Source organism: Podarcis melisellensis (genome assembly GCF_964234715.1).
Source record: "Podarcis melisellensis genome assembly, chromosome: 8".
NCBI classification, from domain to species: Eukaryota; Metazoa; Chordata; class Lepidosauria; order Squamata; family Lacertidae; genus Podarcis; species Podarcis melisellensis.
In genome coordinates, this window is record NC_138540.1 from 54,862,994 (window position 1) to 54,882,239 (window position 19,246).

The 19,246-nt window shown below is 44.1% G+C and overlaps 1 protein-coding gene across 1 annotated transcript in view; it reads left to right on the forward strand.

Moving 5' to 3' along the window:
- Positions 1-19,246, forward strand: part of PEPD (peptidase D) — a 120,519-nt gene that overhangs the window by 27,311 nt on the left and 73,962 nt on the right. The window contains exons 4-7 of the mRNA XM_081922786.1: positions 2,221-2,284; positions 5,938-5,985; positions 7,100-7,161; positions 11,742-11,786. Coding sequence (XP_081778912.1) covers positions 2,221-2,284; positions 5,938-5,985; positions 7,100-7,161; positions 11,742-11,786 — 219 coding nt within the window. The remainder of the gene's footprint in view (positions 1-2,220; positions 2,285-5,937; positions 5,986-7,099; positions 7,162-11,741; positions 11,787-19,246) is intronic.

Sequence of the window (19,246 nt, forward strand, 5' to 3'; positions counted from 1 at the left end):
ACACAGCCTTGTGGGGAGCTCCACAACTCAGGGGCTGCCACAGAGAATGCCCTGAGGGCAGTGGAGAAACCAACAGGGCCTCCTCTGCCCATCTTAGCACACAAGAGGGTCTGTAGGGAAGTGGGCAGCCTCTTGGATCTTCTCAGTCTCCCATATGGAGTAACAGGGAACCTCTTTGGCATATTTGGAGACTGCGATAATTTCTCCTATGAATTTAAGCAGCTGGCCTTCTCAGTGATTCCCTGTTGCCCAAGTGAAGTGGCTAATCTCCTGGCTGATCTGCTCTGTGCATCCCAAAGAGCAAGTGTCTGTGCAATGCTGAAGGGTGGATTTGATTAAAGGCTATTGGTGCCATAAAGGAAACAAGTGTGGATAATGACCTGCTTTCTCTTTTAATGTTTCTTGTAACGGTGCTTACGTTAAGCAGCTTTTATAGCTGCCTTTTTAAAACAGGTTGCTCCCCTATCATATTTGGTTGACAAGATGACATTTAAATGACTTTTAAAAAATAATAATCGGCATTTAAAAGAACCCATTTGCTCTTCAACTTTTTACGCTTGCCCTTTTAAAAAAAGAAAACAACATAACTCATAATGTCGGGATGGGGGTAGGCAGTTGGGTGTATTATTACAATTAGGTTGTGTGTGTCAGAATGAAGACACCTGGATGCAATTTTTCTCACTTCCTCAGCTTTGGGTAGCTATTCCTCTTCAGATGTCTTTCCAGTCTGCAATGCTCGCCCTTCTGCCACACAGCACAAGGCAGAGGCTGACCTGGAGGGCTTTGGCAAAGGCATTTGTGTATGTTTGAAATTCAGGAATATGTCAGACCTTTGGCCCATCTACTGCATTACTGTCAACACTGACTGGCAGTAGCTCTCCCTGAGTCTCCCACCTTTCTGTATACCGTGTGCTCTACCACTGAACTACAACAACTCCATCTTGTGACTAAAATGAGACTTTATGGCTTCAATACCAAGCCAGACTTTTTCTTCTTCCTTTACTGGTCTCTTGAAACTAAAAAGTTTGCTCAGAACAAACTTTTACTTGGCGTTGGACCCTTGTTATGTTGTCACATATTCTGAAACACGCCTCGCCACTATGCTGGACACCCTGGGGTGGCAAGGGCACCTTTCTTCATATGTGATAAGGATGCGAAAAACTTGCACTTTGTTGGCAGTTTATATTCATGGACCTGTTTCCAATAGCCAACTAGTTGCTGATCTTGGAACCAGTATTAGCTTTCCTAGCCGCTGTAAGCGACTCACATCCCTTAAATCCCACCCTTGTTCACAAAGAGTTGCTTGCTCTACTGCTGGTTGCAGCCAGACTTGAAATTGTCAGACATTGGAAGGCTGCATGGGGTCTCTCTAGGGGTGAATGGGAGGGCATGGGGCATTGCCTTGCCTGAGCATCTAACCCATCACTGGAGGGTTTTAAGAGGGATTTCAAAATGAGAGCATTTTGATGTTGTATGGCTTCTGTTAATATGCTTTATCAAGAACAATAAAATTTTTCATCAACCCCCAATGACACATACCTCTATGTGCCAAGGCTGCCTTTCTTCCAAATTGTAACTCCTGCTTCCAAAACTTTGTTTTGCAGAATCTTATTATATGTCTGCAAAAGTCTACTGAACCTCCTGTTCATTTTATCCCAGCTGTAATAATGGACTCCACACAGTTGTTCTTTGTTTCCTTACTATTTATTTTGTTTATATAGTGTTATTTCTGAAAACTAAATACACACTTTTTTTAAGTTAGCTCTGCATTTTGGGACATTTTGGTTGGTCCTAATAAATACCATGCCTAACCATGGAATTTAGAAAAATGTGGTAACTTAAGATTTGTTCAAATGTGGATGCCTAGTGTTACTGATCGCTTTAAAAATGTCCTGTGTGTCTTACCCCTATTTAGATACTGTTTCTTAAAAATAGGGTTTAGGGTCCTAGGAAGGCCTGTACCATATGATAATATACCAAATTGCTGTTCTTGACTAGGCAAAAAAAAAAAGTATATATTGTAACCCAAAACTGGTGGTGATGTGTGTTTGCTCTTTGGGTTTTCATATCTGGAGCATTCATTGTCCTTCATTTTCTTCTTTTGTGCATTGAACATGTCTTGTAAAAAGAAAAGTGGGTATAGTAACATAAAGCTGATAATAATATATCAAGCTGTTTTCTTACTTGCAAAATAACCAGTTGTCTCTTTGCATTCTGAAGGATCCAGCCTCCTGAATTCTTCAGGCAGAAGTATGCTGTCAATGAAGTTCGGTATACAGATGAGGTGAGTGTTTTGCCTTTGCCAAGATCTTGTGAAGCTTTTTTGAGGGGCAAAAATATTGGGTAGATAAGTATTAGACTTTCCAGTTTGAAGAGAAGCAGTTGGAAAGAGGTCTTTGTTGCGGTCACTGTCTGGGATGCCACTAACTACTTGAGGCAAGTGTGTTAGATTTTTTTTTAAAAAAAAAAAATCTCTCCCCCTTTCACCCACAAACCCGCTTTGCTATTTCCCTACTTGCTTTTCTTTTATGGAAATTGTTTGCTTTGCTGCGTGAGAGGTTTGCAGTTTGTGCAAAGAGATACCCAAAACTCTCTTGGTGCACAGGACTGGTTGGGAAGGGCCAGTGTACCTCTGTGGCAGATCATCTGTTTTTTATATACAGAGTGTCCCCAAGTTCAGTCCTAAATGGCATCTCCAGGTTGGGCTGGAAGAGACTCTGCCTGAAACCCTGGAGAGATGCTGCCTATCAGGGTTTCTTGGGTCTCTAGCTGTTTTTGAACTACAGTTCCCATCATCCCTGACCAGTGGTCCTGCTAGGTAAAGGGACCCCTGACCATTAGGTCCAGTTGTGACCGACTCTGGGGTTGCAGCGCTTCTCTTGCTTTACTAGCCAAGGGAGCCGGTGTACAGCTTCCAGGTCATGTGGCCAGCATGACTAAGCCTGGTGAACCAGAGCAGCGCATGGAAATGCCGTTTACCTTCCCGCTGGAGTGGTACCTATTTATCTACTTGCACTTTGACGTGTTTTCAAACTGCTAGGTTGGCAGGAGAAGGGACCGAGCAACAGGAGCTCACCCCATCGTGGCGATTCAAACCGCCAACCTTCTGATCAGCAAGTCCTAGGCTCTGTGGTTTAACCCACAGCGCCACCCGCGTCCCTTGTGGTCCTGCTAGCTAGGGATGATAAGAGTTATAGTCCAAAAGCAAACTTGGGAGACCCAAGTTTGGGGAACCCTGGTGTAGATAATGGTGTGTTGGGTGGACCAATAACCTGACTCAGTGTAAGGCAGCTTCCTCTAGTCCATGGGGCTCTGGTTTCTGAGAGTGTGTCTCCTCCTGGGTACCCTTATCACCACCACCTACTTTTTGGGGGTTGAGCACTAGTACCCATTGGATGTGGTGTTCACATGGGCTCAACAAACGCGTCTTGACACTAGTGTTCTATTGATACTTTTCATGCCGTTTCCCCCCTGAAGCTGCCTTAAACAGAGTCAGACCTCTTGGAGTATCCGAGCCCAGTGCTGTCTGCACCAACCTTTGCCAACCTCCAGACATATTTGCTACAACTCCCATTTGCTCTAAATGCCAGCCCAGAATATCTGGGGCAAGGCTGACAGAGCCTGTTATTTATTAAATTTGTATATCGCCCTTCATCTGTAGATCTCAGAGTGGTTCACAACAAAAGATGTCGTACTAGCAATTGGCTCTCCTTGGTTTCTGGCAGGGTTCTTTTCCCCAGCCCTACGTGGATATGCCAAGGCTTGAACCTGTAACCTTCAGCTTGCAAAGCACTGAGCTCTGCCTTGAGCTATGGCCCTAAGAGATCACATGGGGCAGAGCCGTAGCTCAGTAGTAGAACATCTGTCTTGCAAGATGTTCCATCCCTGGCATCTCCAGGTAGGGTTGAGAGAGACTGCAGCTGCTGCCAGTCAGTGTATGGACCAGTGGTCAGTATTAGGCAGCTTCCTATGTGTTCCTTTGAAGCTGCTTTTGATGGCAATAGTGCAAGCTTGTTGTGGCAGAGAGTCTGTGAACCAGTAAGCCTCAGTTCAAGTGTTACGTCTTGTTGTGAACTTGCCATGGGCAACCTCTTTGGCCTGAAAAAGGAAGATTGTAAAAAACCTGCATGCACGTGACATGCTTTGAGCACTTTCCTAAAGCCCTATAAAGATGCTTATTAATATCATATACTGTATCTGCCCTTTTCCATCTAGCCAGGCAATTGCTGTGTTCTCCTTATGCCCCCTTCATATGTTCTGGGTTCTTCCTACCTACGTTTTGTCTGTGATCGTTGTGGGGGACAGAATGAGATTTAGGGCCCTAACCCTGGTGTGTCCCATTCTATTTTTTTAAAAAAACCATATTTGGGGGGCTGGCATTTGAAACACAGTTTGATTCTTGAGATGAGTATCCCTCTGAAATAGCATTGTGCTAATCTATTCATTCCCTCTGCTGCAGCTACTGAGGAGGTTTGCTACTTGACATATCTGGATTGGAATCGTGGTTTCTTGTTATCAGGCTTCATGTGTCGAATACAGAAGTGCTAGTTAAGGGCTTCTTATCTGCAAGAGTGGATGACAAGTGATTCCCGGCCAGAAATTTGTGCGTTGTTGCTTAGTATCAGCTATATTGACAATTTGTCAGAGTGTCATCAGCAAACGCTGTGCTTACCCTGATTCCGTGCTTAAATTGTTGTGTGGGACCAGGCTGGGGGCGGGTGGAATTAAAGAGATGCGGCTTTCCTTTATGCTTTGGAAATCCAGTGGCTGTTGCCAGAGCTGCAGAAATACTTTCTGGATGATCTGCTGCCGTGAAGTCCTTTAAATATGTTTCCATTCCACAGATACTGGAATAGCTTTCCATCTCTGATACAGCCTCTACATAGGAATCTAGGAAGCTGCTTTATAGTGAGTCTGACCATTGGTCAATCTAGGTCAGCATTGGCTACACTGACTGGCAGCTGCTCACCAAGATTTCAGGCAGGGAGTCTGTCCCAACACTACCTGGAGATGCTGCCGGGATTTGAACCCGGGGCCTTCCGCTAGCAAGGCAGACACTCTCTTGCAGAGCTATGGCCCTGTCTCTCATCTTCAGGCTTGCCTTGCTGAGATCCTCCAGATTTATTGACTTTTAAAAATGGGCTCGGAAGACCTGCCAGTCTAGTTAGAAAGGCTTTAGATGCTTAATGTGCATAATGGATTCCCCAGCCCCTTTTTTTGTTGAATTAGGAGTTTGTGTTACACTGCGTTAATGGTTAGTGAACGTTGAATGGTTTGTGTTTGCTTTGCTGAGATGCTGCTGCGTTTTGTGTACGTATAATTATGTGGAGGGAAATGTCATTTGTCTTTTTTAATAACAACTTTGCTGTGAGTGGCTTTGAGCTCAGCTTTGTTGGAAAAGTAGCGCACAAATAATTTCATTGGGCCTTTTCTTAACTGCAGCCGTTGGTTGGACATGTGTATGTGTATCTATCTGCTGTTCATGGTGTGCTGTTTCTTTTGCTGACTGTTTGTTTTTACAATTGTATATAAGTGCATTTTTTTTTCTTTTTATCCTATACACCACCTTGCGTATGCCTGTGGTATAAAAAAGGGCAGGATATAAACCACAAAAGAAATATGCAGTGCCTTCCTATCCATTGACCTATCTGTTGAGATGCTAAGAAATGTTTATGAACATTCCATCTTCTTAGAAAGTTAAAATGGACATCTCAGGGATTTGATGGGATCGGTTGCTGAAAGAGTATAATCATGACAGCAGGTGACTAGATAGAATGTGGGAATGGTCTGCAGAAGTAGTGTGAGTGTGAATAGGGCACAGTAGATGGTTGGGCATGGACAGTAGAGCTCTTGCAAGTTGGTACCATTGTGAAGCTTCCTTAGTGGCCAATGCTGGTGGGCGATCAACTGACCACAATGATTCTTCTTACTTTGCAGATTTCCAGTGTTCTGGCTTCAAAGAACCCTTCAGTTCTTCTTACTCTGGTAAGTGACATCGTGTGTTCTTAGAAAGTATTGACTTTGGAGAAACTTACTTGCAGACTACAGCAGCCTTTCTCAACTTGGGGTCCTCACCTACTGTTGGGCTCCCAAACTCCCATCAGACTCTGCAAGAATTGTTGTCCACTAACATCTGGGGATCCTACTAAATGCAATAATCTAGTCTTCTGTAATAGAAGGAGTGTTGTTGCTGTTTTCAAATAAAAGTGTGTTAATTTTATTATTATTGAGGCACTCTTAAAAGACACAGTCCATAAAGAAAATGGGGGAGGGAAGAGGAGAACAGCCAAGGTCGGGTACCAGCCAACCTCACCTGTAGCCAGATGGAAATGGCTCCTGATGGCCATTTCTGGCCTGTGTGTTAACAGGTTTGGGAACATTCTTCAGTGGTAGTTATTGCTCACTGTCAGGCTTGATTTTAGAAGAAGCTCAGGCTGTTGGGTAAGACTGGAGGAAGGGGAGTTTCCCAAGTTAACCTGGTTTGACTGGGAGCCAGGTTCAAATTCCATGGAACTTAATGAGGGAAGTCTCACAACCTTCAAAGGGTGGTGATGGTGGCTGAGAATTGTATGCAATCCAGGAATGGAAAGCCCTTTGTACAATGTGCTTTTTGAACATATGAAAACCACTGTCTCCTGGGTGTTCTGGAAGAGTGACCAAGATACAAGGTTGCTTAATTTACATGGCCTATTCCCACATCTTTGGTTTCCAACCACTCTTACATCTGGGAAATCAATATGGCCTGTACTTGGTTCCTAGTCACTAATCAAGACATAGGCTTAGGTACCCTTCAGCACATGCCCTGTGTGACCAGAATAACTTACCATAGCCTACCTACAACCCTTCCAGTGGTTTGAGCTACAGGCAACTTCCCACTTGCACGTGATCAGCACATGTGCTCACTCTGACATGCATGCCATTTTCGGTGCCAAAAGGGGATGGGCCGGGGGGATGGGAGTTGTAGTCAGAACATCTGAAGGGTCTCTTGTTTGGGAAGGCTGCCTTGCAGCATAGGATGCCTCTTTTGTAATTTTAAGACTGAAGCAGCTGTTCTTTTGTTGATAGTCATAGTTCAAATATTTTTGCCTTTCTTCTCCAGAGAGGAGTTAACACTGACAGCGGAAGTGTTACCAGGGAAGCTTCATTTGAAGGAATCAGCCAGTAAGTTACCTTGTGGGTTTGTGTGTCAAACAAATTGTTAACCAGCGAATGATTTGAACACCGTATAACCAGTGGGGGAAATGATCAGGTGTCCATTAGAAGATGGCCTGATGTATAGACTGTAAGCCTGTCATGGCGGCTTGATTATATGAACAATGATGTATTTTATTCTGGCTTTATATACTGTGGGGGGTATTCAACCAACATTTACTCAGAGTAGAGTAGCCCACTGAAATGAACAAGTCTAAAGAGTCTACTCTGTGTAAAAGTAGTTGAATATTGTGTTTTATATACATATTTTTTTATTTGTGTTTTATATACATTGTACTTGCATTTGAAAAGTAATTTGTTGTATATCATTTTAAGTTGTTGCATAGGCACCTGACCACAAGAAATACATGTTTGACCTGACAATATGTCCCAGGATAGTAGTTAGCCAGTTATGTGAAGCACTGCAATAGACTAATTAGGCTTCGGCCTATGGCTGAATCTGCTCTCCAACTCCTGGTTTTTTTATGACCCCCACCCAGACTCCTCCTAGGCAGTAATGCGGACTTTGGCCTCAACAAGTTTAGGCCCCCCTGCACGGCAACATTATCAAGTATTATGCTCACATCATGCATAAGAACATAAGAAGAGCCTTCTGCATCAGGCCAATAGCCTATCTAGTCCAGCATCCTGTTCTCATAGTGGCCAACCAGATGTCTGTGGGGAAACCCCCAAACAAGGCCTGAGCATGAGATTGCTCTCCCCTCCTGTGGTTCCCAGCAACTGGTGTTCAGAAGCATTTACGGCCTCGGACTGTGGAGGCAGTGCATACAAAACAACACCATAATGGACAGCAGGGCAGAAACTTGTTAATTTTAAAACTAAAGCTGGGACAAACATCTGAACTTTTCAAAAGCTTGTTGTCAAAAAGCTTCTAAGTGTGTAACTTTCGCAATTCTGGGCATGAAGTGTGCATATGGGAGGAACTTCTTGGAGTTTCGACAGCTTTGATGCACTATTTTGACACACCCAGAATTCCATATTCTGTAGGTCTTTCTGGAGATGATAGTGGTAGCTTCCATTTCCATGTGCTACCTGCCATTCTTCCCTCCTGCCCAATCGCCTCTTGGAAGAGTGTGACTTCGCCCTTTGATCTGTAGCTTATTGGAAAGAGACTTCCAGCTGTCCACTGCCTTCCTCTCCATGGGTTTGCAGGGCAGAAAAAACTGATCTTCTCACTGCTGTTTGACAGCTGTAGATCACTTATGTCAGGAGCGGGATACCCACTGGTGTAGTACTGAGCGCCCTGCTGCTTTATGCATGACAGAATTGATGCCCTTAATCGCTTGTTAGAGTGCTTCTCTCCTCTCCTCTCGCCGCCCCACTTTATCTCTCCCAGTCTTGGCATTGGCCTCTCAACAGACTGTCAGCTTTGTCATTTAAGGCATATAATTCCTTTGACTGCCTTGGAGAGAGTTGACACTGAGTACTTTGCAACTAATGAAGCTACAAGGGAGGAAGCTTAGAATCCGCTCTCAACTTTTGCTGCTGAGAGAAAACTTGTTGCTTTGTCCGCTGTGCAAAAGCGCTGTGCTCCTGAACTGTCATTTTTTTATGTAAAGAAAGAAAGAAAAGGAAATAGATGCACTGATCTGCATTTTTTTAAAAGAAGCAAAGAGTTTTTTCTATCCCCCTTATTCCTCTTTTATTTAAAGCATTTCCCAAGGCTTTTTTGTGAAATGTGAAGGGCAATGAATAATAGAATCATAGAATTGTAGAGTCAGAAGGCACCCAAGGGGGCATCTAGTCTGACCCCCTGCAATGCAGGAATCACAGATAAGGATGCCATCCTTGCTTGCTGAAGAGAGCCCAAAATACAAATTGGTGTAACTATTCTCATGTGGTGTTAGGGTGAATAACATCACTTTCCATTCTTCTACTCCCAAATTCATCCTCTTGTTAAAAATACTATTCAGCGTTTTGTTCGGTGGGCTTCAATTCATCCTTCTGCAACCTGTGGAAATTTTGTACTGCAACTCCCATCAGCCCAAGGCACCACAGCCAGGTGAAGCTGGGGCTGATGGGAGTTGTAGTCCAAAACATCTGGAGGGCAGCAAGTTAGCGAAGGCAGCTTTTGTGTTTTTCCTTCTTGGGCTCCCTCTCAGGTAAGGGATTTGTCTTGGATTATTTATTTGACTTTTTGCAAGGAGCCTAGGCTTTGGGCAATTTGGTTCTTGTGGCTGCAGTGCCCAGTCCCACTAAAAAGAAGAGGAAGTGTTCTTCTCTGTTCCTTGTTCCTTCTTAACTGGGTTGAGGGAAGAAGTAGACAGTGCCCCTTCCTAGTGCTGCAAAAGACCTATTTTGGCTTTTGCAAAAGTTTTATTTCAACATTGGTCTCAGCAGCTCCTTTTTTACTACAACTGACATGGCCATCCCAGTTTTATTTTTTATCTACCCTGCGAAGCCTTGCCCTCTTCCACCCTTGCCATGTCTCAGAACTTCTCTCAAGAGCTGAACTTCATTCTCTGCTTTCCAGGCTCTCGCTCTCTGTCTTCTGTCGAAATCTGTCTCTTCTTGTGCTGCTTGCTATCCTGCGGTTCCCTTTTTCAGCCTCTGGTTGAACAGCTTCTGGATTGCTGGTGGTCTTTGACCTTTCATTCTTTTCTGCGTGAGGGTAAGTTGCCGTGTGTGCATGCACACAGCGAGGCTCAGGCCAGGCACACAAAGGCAGAGGGAAGGAAGAGAGACACAGGCCCCTGTATGCATGCACATTCTCTCTCTCACTCACATCCACACGTGCTTCCTCACTCGCACACAACGCTTCTGAATGCCAGTTCCTGGAAACGGCAGGAGGAGAGAGTGCACATGCAGCTGCTGGGTGACCTTGGGCTAGTCACACTTCTCTGAAGTCTCTCAGCCTCACTCGCCTCACAGAGTGTTTGTTGTGGGGGAGGAAGGGAAAAGGAGAATGTTAGCCGCTTTGAGACTCCTTAAAGGGAGTGAAAGGCAGGATATCAAATCCAAACTCTTCTTCTTCTCTTGTGCTTGAATCCTGCTTGCAGATTTCTTGTTGGCCACTGTGAGAACAGGATTTTGGACTAGGCGGCCGACTGACCTGATCCAGCAGGGTCTTCATATGTTCTTATGGGGGAGAAGGTGGCTATCTGAATCTGGCTAGTGTGTCATAAGTAAGGAGGTTTCTTCTGTCTTGTGGGTTTCGCAAATTCAGAACAGTGATCCCTGGTCACAGGAGAAGAGCCAGAGATAGCAGGTCTTTCCCCCTTTGGTGTACTGTGAGAATTTTTATCCATCCTGCGCTGTCACCTGAACAATGCCAAGCTGTTCCCTTGAACAGGAGAGCCAGATAGCTGTGAGGTCACCACTGTTTTCCTTTTTCCCAGCTTTCAGTTGGGATGCTCTCACAATGATCTCTTAAATGTTCAATTCTCTGGTATTGATCTTGTTGCCAGAATTACACCCTGCTATTCTGTGCGCAGCTCACCTGCCTATATCTCCTGGTTTCCTTCGTCTCTCATTAAGATCATGGTGGGACGCTCCAACTCAAAATGGAATCCAGGCTTTTGTTCACTGAACTTCATAGACTAAATGTACCATTTTGTTCATCAATGGGTTTTGTACTAGGTTGCCTTTATGCTTAACTAGCTTTTGCATCCTCTTTCCCCCCCACATTTCTTTTGTGCTGAAGCATAGCAGGAATAATAGTCCCTAAACCTACCTACTGGAAAGGAAAGTGTTTCATTCGTGTTCAAAGCAGGCAAATCTCATTAGCCGAGCTGCTTTTTTCCTCCTGGTGCCTGACTGAGTTCTGTAGAGGGCCTGAATTGTGTGGCTTGCTGGCTTCATTTTCTCATGTGGTGAGGTGTTGAGATGGAACACAGGCTAAAACAGAACACCTTGCAGCAGAGGTGTTGAGCAGCGAGGCTGGAAAAATCCCACTTGCATCCAGAAATTGGATGCTGGCTCCTAAGAATGTAAAATATCTGTTCAGAACTTTGCAGAGCTTGAATTCAAGCATGCAATGGTATCTTAGTAACTGTAATACTGTGTGTTTCTCCAGTCCATGTTGGTGGAGGGAGAGCCTTGAATTTTGAATGCCACCACAGAAAGTCCTGGGTTGCTACATCTCCTGGCAAAGTGGCCACTATCTCTCATGTGGGTGCTTATTCATCACCTTTATTTCTCTTTCTCTCTCCCTCTTGCTCTGCTGTATGAAAATATATGAATACATCTTCATTTTACCTGAAATCACGGCCGCCTGCTTTCGCTCTAACTTCCTTTCCCCCTTTATCTCAGAGGCCGCCAATGGGGTGCCTTGGGCACCAATATGCCCTCCAGTAGCTCCTATGGAGCCCATGAAAAGTCTCAATAAATATTACCTCAGAAATCCACAATGAACTAAAGACTGTTTGCTCCTTCTGCTCTGTTCCTGTTTGCACTGACTTAGGCTCTCCTTCATATAACAGCCCCCTTTAAGCATGCTCACATTTCATTGGATGCCAGAGTTGGACACCCACCCAGTGTCTAGAGTTTCAAGCTAATTTTTGTTATCTCTCTCTCTCTCTCGTTTTTAGATTTGTGGTTAACAACGCAGTTCTTCATCCGGAAATTGCTGAATGGTATGTTGTCTTTTCACATTTGTTTTCCAAAGCTTGTCCCAACATTCTGTGTGAGACCGTGGCTGCATTTTATCCCATTGCCCTGACATTTCCCTAACACTTAATTTTTTCATTACATTTGAGCTTCCACAGGACGTAAAAGTCACATCTGGACATCTGGTGGAATGGAGTGGAAGTTCTGCACTCGTTTCCAGGTTATTTGATTTCATGAAAAAAACCAGTTTGCCAACCACATCAGCCCAGAAAATTGTGGGAGTAAAGTCACAAAAATTGGGGCAGTTATACTAGCACACACTTCTTCCCTTATGTTTCCATGGGCGCATTTGTGGAAAGGTTGGGGTGGAGGAGCAATGTTGTCTATGTTGGTCGTTGTCATGCCACACCACACCCACTGGTGTGAATGAAATTTAGTGTGTCGTGTCAGCATATCAGTGAAAAAGCCACAGTTCCATAACACGACAAGGGCTGTTGTGTGAAAGGGGTGCTAGAAAAAGGAGCAGAAGCACTAGCATGGTAACCAGGAAAACTAACACAGTAAATCCCATGTCTGGGATATGGCTTAGCGTGTTGTCCAAATCTGGGCTTGGGGTTTGCCTCAAGCTGTGAGCTGCAAACAAGGTTTGTCCTTCAGTTTACAGCTCGGGGTTTGTCTGGATTAAGACAAACCACAAGCCTGGGTTCAGATGAGACCAAGAACACCCTCTTCCTGGGTTGCTGTGTGCCAAATTCCTGATGCCTGGGCCACTGTCAAGGCACAGCCTATGGTGAAGGCCCTTCTACAGCCCCCAACTGGATTGCAGCCATGATGTAATACCACAAGGAAGAAAAGGATCTGAAAAATTCTTGCAAAATTCTTTAGTATTAGCGGTTGTGTAGGTTCAAATACAAATACATTAATTATGATACTATTGCAGAGACTACCCAAAGAAGAATTAATTGAATGTCTGGCAGAATGGGTAATGTTATATAAATGTCAGGCGATTATTGCCTCCTTTTGGGATTCATTTTAAAAGCATTAATTCTAATGCATTCCGTTGGCAAATTTATGGATGTTCTCTTTAATTACACTTGAATGTCAATGGTGCCTGACATTAGCAGGAGCGAAACCGAAAAGAACCCAAGTCCTAAAGTGTGTTGCGCCACAGCGATGTTTCTTAATTTTAAAACTCATTTTCAATAAGGTGGATGTTACGACTCTTCCGTGCTGTGGGGGGTTATAAAAGCCCTCTTGTTAGAAATGGAGATGCCACGAGCCAATTTAGCGAGGCCTGGAGGAGGAATGAGATTGGCCTTTGTCAACCTGGGATCCTCCAGGTGTGTTTGAAAGCAGCTCCCATCATCTCCAGCCAGGACATCCCCCTCTTCTCAGGTGTAACATATATCTCCATAAGCTTAATAGAATCTGTGAGGGCTTAGATTGAGGGTGGGGAGTGTGTATGTCTATTCCACCCCTCAGCCATCTCATATAGCCCTGGCAGGTCTGAAGGGTGTTTGAATTACTGCAGTGTTCTCTGTGTGGGGCTCCCCTGCATTTGGTTCAGAGGCTGCAGCTGGTGGAGAACCTGGCGGCTAAGTTTCTTGTGGGGGAAAACAACCCCCAGTATATAAAACCTTGCTTGTGGGATTTGCGCTGCCTGTCAGTTTGCTACTAGCCCAAGGTTCCCAGTGGTGAGGAGTCTTGAAACCGCATTCAGCTGAACATGCTTACAGGCCTTTCTGCTCAAAATGGGATGGTTGGGAATGGAGCAAGCCGCTTCTTGGAGGTGCAGGGGGTGGAGGGAGGGGGTCCTGCAGATGCCTCCTCCCCAGTTATGCCTTTACACATTCATTTCAACCCATGTATGTATGGTATTATGTATGGTATGTATGGTATTATTATACTTTTTTATATCTTGCCCTTTCCCCTGTCCAGGACTCAAGGCAGCTTGCACAGATAAATCAGTTACAGATAGGTAGCCGTGTTGGTCTGCCATAGTCAAAACAAAAAAAAAATCCTTCCAGTAGCACCTTAAAGACCAACTGTGTGTATCTGAAGAAGTGTTCATGCACACGAAAGCTCATACCAAGAATTGACTTAGTTGGTCTTTAAGGTGCTACTGGAAGGAATTTTTTTTGTTTTGACAGATAAATCAGAACAAGCTAAAAACATAGAAAAGACAACCATTAAAATGTACTAAAGCACTAATAGAATTAACATAATCTAAGAAGATCCATTAAAAACACAGATTATAACAATAAAAGCACCACAGAACCAGCTGTTCCCTCGGAAACAGGAGTAGTAGTATTTATTTCATTAAAAGTGTTTATAATTCTGTCGAAGGTTCCTGGGTGAAACCATGCACATTCCAAACCAAGAATTAAACAATCGTATTGAAACGGCGTAAAGTGAAATGCAACATTCAGTTACATGTCAAAGCAGCAGCGACAAAGGAAATTCAGGTGTCCAGTATGCCTTGCTGTTACTTGTAACCCTTCAGAATGATTTGTTTTGAGTCAACTGACCAGTAACACAGAGGAGAAAATAACAGCCTTGGTAAAACTGATTATGACTGTTGGCTTGGAAACGGTCTCATGACAGGATTGACTATACTTCCTCTAACCCCCTGGTAATAACTACATTGATGAACGCTTCCACCTCAATATATATGATTGCAGGGGCAAGATCTGCCTGCAAAGGAAACTCTAGCAAATCTGCCACCGAAAGCTTTGTAGTTAAAATGTGCCAATAAAATCTCTCTTCTGTTTTTAGGTTTTTATAAAATATTTAAGTGAGGCATGAGATGATTAAAGGCAGGCCAAGCCAGAACCTGTAACCAAGGGATATTCAGTGGCGAACATGATTTATTTATGGCCCACCAGGCACAAATAAAATAAAAAATGTTACAGGATATAAAATGTGTAAGATCACAATAGGAAAAAAATAAAAGAAGCAATCAGATTTCTTAAGTGGGATTGCTATATTTAGGAATTTTATTGCGAGCTTTGCAATTTGAAAAATAGGAGCCCTCCGTTAAAATGACCAGTGGAGATTTTGAAGAGTAGCCAGCCAAATAATGTACAATGGGACGCAGAGAGAGTTTCTTTAGCTCCCCTGGTATAAACCGCACTTAAAAAGAGCGTGTAAAGCTAGCACCTGTTATTTGCAGGGACGTATTATATCTGCCTCCTTAAAGATCTGAGAATAAGGTGTGCCAAGGAGAAAGTTTTTAGAAAGAGGAAGCCAGTTCCAAATAAGGCATCCCATCCTTAAGGTCGGGACATGCGAAACCTGGCAACCAGGGAGACTACAGGACACATAGCCCAGAAACTGGAACATGTAAGTTCTGCAAGTCTGCATCTCTTCATTCCCCTGTTTCACTAGAAATGCAAGGGTAGTAAATGGAAATGCATGCAGTTGTTGTGGGCATTTTTGCATCCTTCCATTCCCTCCCCCCCAAAGCAGGGATTGATAAGAAAGAGGGATGGAGAAATGTGCAGTGTTATTTATATATGTATGTCTATATGTATGTGTTAGATTTATATCTTGCCCTTCCTCCCACAGGAGCCCAGGGCAGCAAACACATAAAAGATAAAGCATCTAAAAGCTGTTCTAATACAGATGGAGGCTGGGAAAGATATTTACTTAAAAGGCTTGTTGGAAACCTTTTAACGTTGCATCGAGTGTTTCCATTTTTGCACATTTTAGAGGAGAAGAGGGAGGATGTTACGAGTTCTTGTTTTTGTTTTTTTGGCCAGCTCTCCCCCATGTATTCTTTGTGCAGGTACCAAGGATAGTTTACTTCTTGATTTTGCAAGACAGCTACCCTGACTCAGGTGGGGTTGAGACTCTACACCTGGCCTGGTCTTTTGCACGATGCTTTATTTAGACCAGATCAGCTGGCTGCTAAGCCAAGTTTGGGCTGATCTTTTCCTCTCACAGAATGTACTTATGGGCCTGTTTGGTTCTGATTTTCTTGTGGCACTCTCCTGCTGATTTCAATATGGTTGGGGCTTTGTTTGTAGTTCTTGTATTGTCTAAATCAGGGAGTTTTTATGCTAGTTCTTTTGCATTGTTAGTGGATAACCTGTTTCAAAATGGTCTAGTAAACTAAAGCAATCAGAGCTAAGCTGGGATGTAATGGACATCTTTGGATGCATGAATGCTCTCTTAGCACCATGGTCACAGTTTCGGTGTGTGTGTGTGTGTGTGTGTGTGTAAGAGAGAGAAAGAGAGAGATGGGGGGGGGCAGACAGCGCCAGAAAGTTTGACACAGTACTGTAATGATAGGTGGTGCCCACATTGGCTACCCTGTAGAAGAACATCCTTTCCTTATGGAAGATTCTCCAGATGTTGTTGGGCTCCACCTCCCAGTCAACATGGCCAATCGTCTGTGCTGATGGGAGTCCAACAGCACGTGGAGGGCACACATTTTGGAAGGCTGCAGTTCAGACTCTGTTAAAACATTCACAACTCAGATTAGGGTACCATAAGTACGCTGGTATGTTCAAAATGGCAGAATCCATTTCCATATGAGGAAAGGTTTGCAGCATTTTGGGACTTTATAAAATTATGCATGGCATGGAGGAAGTGGATAGAGAAAAGACTTCCCGTCTTTTTCATGATGCTAGAACTCTTAATATATTTCTCTTAATATACAGAAGTTTTCCTTAAAGAATTTCTGCATTCTATTTTGACTAATATATGCATTTGAAACTGTGAAACTTGCTCCTACAGGAGGCAGCGATGGCCACCAACTTGGATGGCTTTAATATAGAGCATTGGGCAAATTTCTGGGGGATAAGGCTTTTTTCTACCTCCACCGTTGGGGGCAGAAATGCTTCTGAATACCAGTTGCAGGAAAACACAGGAAGGGAGAATTGCTGTTGTGCTCAGGTCCTGCTTGCAGGTTTCCCACGGATCTCTGCTTGTCCACTGTGAGAACAGGATGCTGAACTAGATGGGCCATTGGCCTGGTTCCTCAGGCTCTTACGTTCCTTATCTTGGATGCTATTTAAGGCAAGGTGACTTTAAAAGTAGCTGCTCCAAACTTTGGTGAAAGAACTGCTTGTGCCTTCTTGGGAAGGAATGAAATGTTCTTGTTAGCCCCAAAGCACCTCTCTAGTGTGGAGACGGTATTTGTGTGTCTCCAGGATTTATGGCTTTGAACTTGCCTCCCTCTGGTCAAGAGACATGCTCTGAACAGTGACCCATATGCCAGCACAGGAAGCAAGTCTCTCGGAGTCAACTTCTAATGTCCTGGTTACTGAAAATGGGAGATGCAATTTCAAGTCCCATCATGGGAGGTGATCAGATTAAGGCTCTGCTTGCCTGCTCCTTAAAAAAGGAAGGGCAAGTTTTGGTGAGCACAACACTTGTCCTGCATGCAGAATGCCCCAGGTTCAGTCCCAGGTTCATCTCCAATAAGAACTGGGAAAGACTCCAGTCGGAAAAGCTGGGAAATCCTCTGCCAGCCATGGTTTCACTGTGCATGTCAATTGATACAAACCATGGTTTTGTGATCAAACAGGTTTGGAAACCTGGATCTTGAGCAGCCTTCCCCCACCCTGGCACCCTCCAGATGCTTTGGACTGAAACCCCCATCAGCCCCACTCAGCATTGACTGTTCAGAACTGGAGAGCTTCCAATTCATAAAGGCTGACCTAGCCAAGCACTCTAGAGGCAGCCACTAAACAGCATTTTGGGTGGCCACCAGGAGAGTTCATGGCAGAGGTGCGATCTGTGCTAGGCCGCCTTGATCCCAAGCACCATTTCCTTGGCTTTTATGCTGCACCCCAGTTCCTGCCTGAAGACGTGCAAGCTTTCGATTTTTGCTAAACTCTTCATCCAGGGGTTCATAAATTTAATACAGCTCTGAGCCAAAACAGTGTGCGGGGATATTTTCTCTCCCCACTCCCCCGCCCGCCTTCTCCGTCTGCTACCTTTGCGAAACAAGCTTCAGCAACCCAAAGGACTTCATAGCTTTAGGCAAGGATTCATTCATATTCTGCTGCTGTGCCTCGGACTCCCATTTCTATAACTTGAGAAATGGCAGGAAGCTGCCATGTTGTGAGCCTGTGACTTGTGCTTGGTAAAGAGTGCAGGGTTGGCTCAATAAAACATGCATATCTTCAGAGGACTGTCTGACCCCACAATTGTGTATACCCTGTGCAGTAAATGCAGGCAGAGGGATTGCCTATTCATGGCAGGTCGAGGCAAAGCAAGGTCAATAAAGCATGTCTGGCCTGGGACAATATGTTTTGCTGCTTGTCTGTCCTGAATCTCCAACTTGCAGCTTCAGTGGATGCTCATGAGTTCTAGTGTTATAAGAGTGGGGAGGGGAGCTTTTTTCTGTCAACTTTCTCAGGGTGTCTAATGGGGGTGGGCCTGGTAGATGTGAACAGGAAGGTCTAGAATAAACCAACCTGCTTTGCACTTTACAGAGTGAGGGAATTCTGTGCACCGTTAAGTATGCCTTGAAAGCAGCCAGCTGTCCCTGACTTGACATGGGAGACAGTATAGAAGTGTTATTAACAAATAAATAGATAGCATCTTGTGAAAGGTTTTTTACTTCCCAGGACTAAAGTTTTTCAAGCTTGAAATGTGTTTGAGCTCTTCAATACAATTCCGTTAGTTCATTATCCGACTCCTTCATCCTTAACTTATACTGACACTGTAAGCTGAACTAGACACAGCATGGGGGATCCATGGTCATTTTTGATTTGATTATTTAATTTCTAACCTCTTGATATATTAAAAATATCTCTAAGTGGTGTACAGAAAACTGAAGCAACAACAGACAACTTAAACAAAATATTACAAAAATTCACAGTTACATATAAAAATGTCACATTAATACAAAATTACTAATATATATATATATATATAGAGAGAGAGAGAGAGAGAGAGAGAGATCAATATTGATTCATTTTCTTTCCTCTCTCCCTCTCAGCCCCAAGGTCCAACTAACTCTCAGCTTACCCACAAAAGTCTCACAATGAGAAGAGAGTTTCTGGAAACAGTGAACAGCACCCTCGTCTAACTTGTATCTGACCCTGTCTTGCCTGGCCTGTTTTAAAAACCAAACTGAAGTAGAATTCCCACAGTGTACTGATGTGATAAATTTACAAATCAAGAGTATAAACTCAGGATTTATTCACACTCAGAGCCCAATGATTCTGTTAAATGGACCTGAGAAAGTGCTTCAGGTTTCTCTGAAATAATTTTAACAATGGCAGGCACTAGCCTGACTGGTCTCCTGCCTTCAGCCATGGCCAAGTTCACGGACCAGCCTTCCCCAACCTGATGCCTTCCAGATGTTTTGGCCTGCATCTCCCATCAGTTTAAGCCAGCTGGGCTTTTCTGTTGTGCTGGCTGGCTGATGGGAGTTGTAGTCCGAAACATCTGGAAGGCATCAGGTTGGGGAAGGCTGCTCTAGATCTTCTCCTTCGTGTCCACAGACTCTAGCTGCTTGCACCCCTAT